The sequence below is a fragment of the Orcinus orca genome, chromosome 7 (genome assembly GCF_937001465.1).
Source record: "Orcinus orca chromosome 7, mOrcOrc1.1, whole genome shotgun sequence".
NCBI classification, from domain to species: Eukaryota; Metazoa; Chordata; class Mammalia; order Artiodactyla; family Delphinidae; genus Orcinus; species Orcinus orca.
The window spans coordinates 27,374,732-27,383,674 of record NC_064565.1 but is presented as its reverse complement, the minus strand read 5'-3'; the positions used below and the strand labels follow the sequence as shown (position 1 = coordinate 27,383,674).

The window sequence follows — 8,943 nt, the reverse complement described above, 5'->3', positions numbered from 1 at the left end:
ATAACAAAGGACACTCCTATCACCTCTATCACTCAGGAAATTCCAAGGATATTAGTAGTTCTGTGCCAGGAACCAAAGATGAAGATCAAATATATATTTCTTACTCTGTCACAATATGACAGCTGTCTACTCAGCATGCATTCTCCATTTCCTCCTTTCTAGCAGAATCTGATTTTGTTTAGTATCCATCTCTCTCCCATCTATCCATGTGCTTCCACGGAGGCAACACTCCCAATCCAACCCAGTAACTGGTTCGGGCATGTAATCTAATTTTGGTCAATTAGATGTGAAGGAAAGTTTCATGCAGGGATTTTGAGGAAAGGTTTCCGTGTTTAAGAGAGTACGAAATCCGATGCTGTCATGACTGGATGTGATGCCTGAATTAGCTGCAGCCATCCTGCCACCAGGCTAAGGATGAGACCTGCAGAACTGAGAAAAAGAAAGAACTGCTCAGTCCTTGATGACATTGCTGAGTGGCTGGATCAACCAAACCTGAGCTCTCCCTTCCTCTAAACTCTGTACTATATGAGCAATATGTTCCTTACCGTTGGAAACAGCCTGAGTCAGGTTTCTCTTCCTTGCAGCTAAAGGCATCCTATCTGATTCAGGTGGGAAAGAGGGGTGCTAAGATTTGAATTACATGTAGTCATGAGAGAAGTAATAGCAGAAAGAAGGACAGCAAGGCTGGAGCCTGAATAAATTGGCAATACAAGAACTCAAAAAGCTTGGCAATTCACAAAAGGACAACTATTGCATGATTCCACTTATATGAAACACCTAAAATATTAATAGTTAAAATCATGAAAACAGAGACTAGCATGATGGTTTCCAGGGAATTGGGGAGGGGGAAATGATGAGTTGTTTTTTGATGAGCATAGAGTTTCAGTTTACAAGATGAAAAAGTTCTACAGATCCATTATGCAACAATGTGAATATAGTTAACACTACTGAACAGTACACTTTCAAAAGGTTTAGAGGGTAAATTTTACATTATGTGGTTTTTTAATCACAATTTTTAAAAACAGCTGAGCAAACTGGAGTCATTTAGGCCACACTTCAGAGGCCCTGAAGACATTACTCTGTTGTATAGAACACTGGCATTGTTCCTCTTTCCTTAAATCCCACTGGCTGTTTCCATGCCTAGAATGCTCTTTCCCCAGATATGTTCATGGCCACATCTCTCATTGCCTTCAAATCTTCAAATGTCACTTTCTCAATGAAGCCTACCATGACCACCATATTTAATATTGCAACCCACCGCATCCTCCCACCCCTCAGCACTCCCATTTCCCTTACCTTCTCTACTTTTTCTTTCTTTTTTAAAAAAAATTTATTATTTATTTATTTATTTTTGGCTGTGTTAGGTCTTCATTGCTGCACACAGGCTTTCTCTAGTTGCGGCGAGCGGGGGCTACTCTTCGTTGTGGTGCGTGGGCTTCTCATTGCAGTGGCTTCTCATTGTGGAGTATGGGTTCTAGGTGCACGGGTTTCAGTAGTTGTGGCATGCAGGCTCAGTAGTTGTGGCTCGTGGGCTCTAGGCTCAGTAGTTGTGGCACACAGGCTTAGTTGCTCTGCAGCATGTGGTATCTTCCCGGGTCAGGGCTCAAACCCATGTTCACTGCATTGGCAGGGAGATTCTTAACCACTGTGCCACCAGGGAAGCTCCTCCTTCTTTCTTATTATCACTTTCTAACATGTTATAGAACTTACTTTTTATAATTATTTTTTATTGTCTGCCTCTCTCCTCTAAAAGGTAAGATCTACAAAACCTGGGATCTTTATATTACTTTGTTCCCTGATGTATCCCAAATGCCTAGACTAATGCCTAGCACATAGTTGGCACTCAACAACTATTTGTTGAGAGAATGAATGAACATTAGTCATCGGCTAAAAGTGTTATATGCATTGAGTTTATAAAATAAAATGTGAAAAATGACTTCTGTGCTAAGATGGCAGATCCAGTTCTGCTCCTGCCCCTAGTCCTACAGAAACTAGAATCAAAAGGATGGGAAGACAGAAGGGGAAACCATGCCCCCAAAATTCAGGAAGCTGGAGAGCAGACAGAGCAGTGGTAACCAACTTTGCAGATGTGAAAAGCTGAATCCTAAGGTAGTAGTCAGGATAGCTGAGAATCAACCTAATTTATATCAAAGAAACCTCAGAAGACTCAGGACAAGCAGCACCAACTACCTCTGCAAATGTAGGTGGGGAGGAGAAGTTACAATAAGGAAAACTACATGAGAAGTATGATTCCTATATCCCTCCTAACTCCACTCTTTTGGCAACAGTTCTCTTCCACTCTGACATGATGTATTCTCTAGAGAGGGTGAAAGAGTAGGTCCTTGGACTTTAGGAACTGGGTGCTGCACCAAAACTAGGGGGATTCAGTGACCACATGCATGTCGAATGCTGAATATTCCCAGAACATTGGCAGACCTTTACTCTTCAGGCAGGAGATTAGAAGAGTTTTATCCTGAACAATCTGACCAGAGAGGGGGAAAGATCTAAAGATACTGACACCTAGGGTCACCGATTAAATGGCCCAACCAGATCATTACACAGTAAAACCTGAAAATGGCAAACCCCAGTCAAATGCTCAGAGCTTCTAATTAGCTTTTTAGTCCCCACTTTTAACATGAACTGACAATCAAAGATTCACCCATAAACAAATGAGTGAATGAATGGACGGATGTTAAAACATCACAATATACAGGACATACAAATTAAAATAAATAAGGATTCACCAGACAGCTAACGTGGGTCTCTAACATGGAAGATAGAGACCAAAAACAAACAAAAAGCAATTTGTAAGACATGGGCTATGCAGAGAGAATACTTTAAAACTTACCCCCCAAAATCACCTTATTAATATGCTCAGAAAGATGAGATATTGCATTCAGGTAAAAAGATCAGGATTCTATTCTTTTAAAACAATTTCAGAGAACAAAATGGTACTTGGGGAAATTATATACATGATGGCAGAAATGAGAAAATCTCAACTGAAAGATTAGAAGATAAAGCTGAAGAAAGCTCCCCAAAAGCAGTTCAAAAAGGCAAGGAGATGGAAAATGGAGAAAAATGATAAGAAAATAAGATGACCAGCTCAAAAAGGTCAATATTTGAATAATAAGAAGTCAAGAAAGAGAGCAGAGAGGAAATGAAAGGGAGAGAATCATCAAAGAAAATTTTCAAGAAAATGCCCCAGAACTAAGTAAGTGACTGTTCAGATTGAAAAGCCTGCTGAGTGTCCAGCACAATGTTGAACTTAGACCCACAGGATGGTACACATTGTGAAATTCCAGAGAATTAGGAACAAAGCAAAGGACCAGTGGTAATTTACATAGCAGATATCCTGCAAACTTCTTTTTCCCAGGGGAAAAAGCATCACATACAAAGGATTAGGAATCACAGTGGTGCTTGAAACCTTTTAACAGCAACACCTAGAATGGGTCCATGGGTCCCATGGTCATTTTCCTGGTCCCTAAGTGCATAGTTTGGAATGGACACATTTGGTAGCTGGCAGAAGCCCACACTGGTTCCTGACAACACAGGAACACACAAGACAAGCAAGGCCAAGTTCAAACCCTGACGGATTTGCTCAGTAAAGGTATGACAACCACTTTTATATTTAAACAGTTTGCTACTTACTTACAGTAAAAAGAATAGCCAAAGGTGCCACCCCAGCTTGGTCCTTGTCCTACACACCAAAAAAGGATAACACTGAAACAAAAGGGACCAGATGATTGCAACGTGACTCATGGGACACCCTGTTGCTGAGGAGGCTGGACTTCAGCTATGGAGTTTTACACTGTGTAGCTCCACTGGTGAGAGGCGGGTGGCTGAAAGTCCCATACTTGATCAGACAGCCTCCCAGAGGAGACAGGGAAGCCAGTGGGAGACGGCTTCTCATCCCCTTGTTATAGGAGGATCACAAGGTGTTTTTCCAAGACAGATTAGCTGCACTTCAAGTCAGCCCTTGCCTATGTGGCTTATTTGGATACCTGCAAGGAGGTCAGGTGACAAGGCAGAACTGTTCCCTTACACCTCCTTGGCCTGTGGGTTAAGGGTATCATATTGCAGAAAGCTAATAGGAAAACTCTTCAGTCTGCTTCCCCTGTCCCCAGCCAGGACAGTAAATCATAGAGTATCACATCCCCAGGGGGAATGGCAGTCTCTGAGTGCACCCCTTGAAGACCTGATAGCTGATAGTCCCCATCATATTCCTGTTTTCACCAGTCTGGCTCTGGCAAAAAGCAGACCAATCCAGGAGGTTGACAGTTGACTACTGCAAATTCAACCAAGTCGCAGCTTTAGTTGCAGTTGTATCTTCACTAGAGCAGATTCACAAGACCTTATGATATGTGGCCACTGATCTGGCAAATTTTTTGCTCCCATCACTATCAGGAAGGAGAGCCAGAAGCAAGAGTATTGCCCCAGGGCTATGTCCTAAATAAGAATAATCTATCAAGGTAAGGGGATCAAGGTAAGGAAGAAATTCAGATAGAGGCTTCACGGGCAATGGAAAGATGGAAAGTTAAGATTCCTACCCTAGCTAAGGGACACTATATGGGAATTTTACTCAAATTTCTGACCATCAGTTCATATATTAGGACTATACCTAATGGAGGGAATAAAAGCTTTAAAAAAAATCCTAAAATGGAACAGCTTCATAGACCTCCTTCTATGTTGGAATCCTATGAGTATGATAGAATGTTTCCTTGATCACAAAGGTTCAGCGCTGCTCCCTGAGGAGTGAGTAAATTATCCTGCCCTGTTGAACTCAAGAATGGCCATGTGACTTGTGTGGCCAATGAAATAGAAGTAGAATGTGAAATATGTCACCTTCAGGCAGCCACTTTAAGAGCTAGGTTCTCTTTCACCTGTCTCTGTGATCACGGAAGCATGTGTCAAGACGGAGCATCTATCAACCTAGATCCCTAAGTGACTACAGGAGCACAGCCCCTTTGCTAACCTACTACAGACATAACATGAGCAATAAATAGGTTTTGTTTTAAGTTGCTGAGATTTGGGCGTCAGTCTGTTAGTAACTAACACAGCATGTCTAAGCAATCCTGACCAGATAAGAGGAGGCTCTCCCTTAGAGTCTGCTTATCTGCCCAAAGCCCAGATCTTCTTGGCCTTTGCAGTGGACATTTGTAGTTGCCTTTCCAGGATCCATTTCCCTGTCCCATAGCTTCTGACAGTGGTTTCCACATGATTCCAGTAAAGCTAACTCTGTCCCAAGCTCCAGGGGAAATTCTACCTAGGCTAAACCAATCAGAACATTCCATTTCCCTGACCATAAGGATTAGGTCAGTAGTGGACACGTGCCCTTAACTGGCCCATTCAAAGTGAGTCTTAGGGCTCTTTCTGGGAATGCACATACTTACCAATATTACAACGATTTTCACATTTCTTTATCATTAGTTACACACTGTCTAAGTGGAATATGTATTATTGAGAACCAGGATCCTAATTTATCTTTTTATTGCCAGAACCTGGCATAATGGTTGGCACAAAGTAGATGCTTATAAATAATCATTGATCAATTAAAAGGGGAATAAAATTTACTCCTTTTCTTTAAACTTCACTCCTCAAATTTCAGGGCCACCTATCTATCTGCATAGCCACATTCAACTATTTGCATCTCTGTCCTTTCCTCCATCCTGATTTAAGAATAAATGATATGCCCAATGTTGGCCTTTCAAAAACCTACAGGTAAAAATTTCCTTCTCATTTGCCTGGGATATGTATGGCATTTGTATGGCAGATCTCTTCTGGGCTCCCTTCTGCTGAGCAGTGTCAGCACCAAAATCCCCACACTGACTGAAGTAACTGTCTGCCTCTTTGTGACTGTACCATACCGGCCACGTGCTACTGCAGAAGTCTCAGTTCCATTACCAGTTCATGGGTTCTTCCTAAATGGGTCCTTAAAATGCCCAGAAATAATACCAAATACCAAACAACCTCCAGGACAATTCTAACCTTTCCCGTTCTCCTCAAATCACCGATCTTCCTTTTCTCCCTCCCCTCGAACCCCTAACCCCAACATTCATAACTTAGCCTCCTCCAGGGAAAACAGAAGTCATCACATGGGAGTTCTCTCATATTCCTAAAAACAAGTATCTACAATATCCTATCCTCACCTCCAGTTGTGATAGAGGAAGCGTCCCTCCTCCCCTTGTCCCACCTCCTGTTTTGAATCCTAACTCTCCCTTATAAAAAAAAACTTACACCATCTCTCAATCCTTCTCTCTCGCATATTCATCTACTTTTTCATGAATCCTTCCCATTAGTTTTTTTTTTTTAAGATTTTTTTGATGTGGACCATTTTTTAAGTCTTTATTGAATTTGTTACGATATTGCTTCTGTTTTACGTTTTGTTTTTTGTTTTTGGCCCCGAGGCATGTGGGATCCTAGCTCCCTGACCAGGGATTGAACCCACACCCCCTGCATTGGAAGGAGAGGTCTTAACCACTGCACCTCCAGGGAAGTTCCCCCATTAGTTGTTTTGTTTTGTTTTGTGCGGTACGCAGGCCTCTCACTGTTGTGGCCTCTCCCGTTGCGGAGCACAGGCTCCGGACGCGCAGGCTCAGTGGCCATGGCTCACGGGCCCAGCCGCTCCGCGGCATGTGGGATCTTCCCGGACCGGGACACGAACCTGTGTCCCCTGCTTTGGGAGGCGGACTCTCAACCACTGCGCCACCAGGGAAGCCCCGCCCCCCCCCCATTAATTTTAAATGCACTCAAGTCTTCTCTTACAAAAAGCTTCACTTGACTTATTCCCCATTAGCTACAACCTATACTATTCCTTCCCCTCTCATCCAATCTTCTCATTATCTCCTGAAGAGAGGAAAAGCATTGAGGTATAGTGGTTAAGAACATGGATCCTGGCACCACACTACTTGATCTGAAACACATTGTTTAATGGCTCTGCGACCATGGGCAAGTTACTTCACCTCCCTCTGCCTCAATTTCCCCATATGCAAAAAGATTATAATATCATCTCTCTGGTGTAAGCATTAAATGAGTTAGTATTGATATATGTGAAACACCGACAACAGTGCTTGGCACAGTAAGCACTATATAAAGGTTTGCTATATTCCTTTTACTTTTATTTCTTCACTTTCACTCACTTTTCAGCCCATTCTGATCCCATCACTTCACCATGAAGTGTTTACTAAGAACACCAATGACGTCTATGTTGCTAAATCCAACTATTTTTCAGTCATCATCTTACTTAAGGTCTAGGCAGCAGTTGACAATGTTAACACTCTCTTCTTAGAACATTCTCTTTCCTAGTCCAGGGCTTCAACTACCACCTACCCGCCAGTGTCTTGCCCATCTTTATCTGGAACCCAGACCTCTCTTCTATGCTCCAGATCCCACAAAGCCAGAGGTCACCTGGATATTCTCCCCTTGAAGGTCTCAAGGGCATCTCATATGCACTACATCCAAAACTGAGCCATGGCCTTTCTCTCCCTAACTCCCTCTGGCTTAAATATTCTTTAGGCCCCTCTTCATTTGGCTGACCCCTACTCCTACTTTAGAGTTTAGATGAAGCATCACTTCCTCAGAGAAGCCTGAGGTGAATGCCCTAAAAGAAACTTTCATAGCACTTGGTACCTCTACTTCATACCTGCAATTAGATGATAAGCTACACAAGTACAGGGACCATGCCTGTCTTCTCACTATTGTATCCCAGGACCTGAATGCAGTAGCCTCCAGAGCCCTTTCATTTGCACTAGGCTCTATCTGCACTCCTGAACAAGTATAAAGTGTGCCACTTTGTGCCAGGCTAAGACTACTAGTATAGTTAAAACTTGACAAAGTGCAAAGAAGCATAGCAAATAGTATTTAACCAAGCCCCCAAATTACTTTTAGTTGCAATAAGAGGCTCATGGATGGCAATTTTTTTTTTAAGCCTAACTTGGGGAGATTCATCCATTGGACAACCAACATTTTGCATCGCCTCTAACTGTGCAACAGGTCCAGGCAATCAGAGCAATTATGTGTGGGTTTCCGCCATTGTGTTTACACCTATCACTTGGGTACCAGTACCCAAACCTACCTTAGCAAGCCAACTGCCTATAACTCAGCACTCCTGTGTCCCAGTACATAGCAGCTTTTTGCGACGAGGTCTGCCATGAGTCCAGGCAGCTACACTGTCACTGGGGAGTCTTGAAGGCGGAGAAGTTCAAGGGAGGAAAAGTCGAGTTCTGAGCATGGGTGGATGTTTTAGTGAACAAGCCGCTCTTAAAGCACGGAGGAGTAAATAATAGGGCTGAAAGACAACACAGTAGACTTCGCAGGTATGACAGGGCTGAAAAGTGAAGGCTTACAAGGGCGCGCCTCCTGGTACCGTGGGACCCGTTGCCTCAGAGTCAATCCCGCGAGACTATAATTCCCGGGGATTCCCTCTTAACTCCAGGCAAACACCCGTAGGGGCGGGGAAAGAAGAGAGACGTGGGCGCGCAGCCGTCCGCTTTACAGCACTCCGGGATCTCGAGAGAACTGCGGTTCTCGCGATCTTTCCGGAGCCGACCCTCCACAAGGATTCCGAGTGCGTGTGCCGAAACGGGAGGGCAGGGAGGGTTCTGACTCTGCGGGAGGGAGAATCCCCTTTGGCCTGCTCTACGGAAGCCTGCGAGGGACGGCGGCGTTCGCTGCGTAGTCCAGTTGCCCAGATGCCCAGCGCCAGCGCCTGCCGCAAGAGTCAGGAGAAGCCGCGGGAGATCATGGACGCGGCGGAAGTGGGTTTCCTCCTTCCTTGGGCCTGGGAGGACAGACCCCTGGGCCAGACCGCGCTGAGGGAGGGAGTATGGTGAGCGGGGCCCTAGCCTCTGGATCCCTGTCAGCACTTTGCGTGCAGGCCGCGAGCCTGGGATCCGGGCGCCCAGAGCCCTCACCGGGCCTCCAGGGCCCTTGTCCGAGCAGCGTGGC

At 44.3% G+C, this 8,943-nt stretch overlaps 1 protein-coding gene across 2 annotated transcripts in view; it reads left to right on the top strand.

Annotated features, from left to right (window-relative positions):
- The first annotated feature begins 8,474 nt into the window (after positions 1–8,474).
- DARS1 (aspartyl-tRNA synthetase 1) overlaps positions 8,475–8,943 on the top strand; it is a 67,480-nt gene continuing 67,011 nt past the window's right edge. Inside the window, exon 1 of one of the 2 annotated variants that reach the window (XM_033420327.2) lies at positions 8,475–8,563. Coding sequence is in view for 1 of the 2 variants with exons in the window: in XM_004265448.3 (XP_004265496.1) it covers positions 8,688–8,753 (66 nt within the window). In the remaining variant the exon portion in view is untranslated. Of the gene's footprint in view, positions 8,754–8,943 lie in introns of both variants that reach the window. The other variant, XM_004265448.3, reaches the window with a different exon arrangement.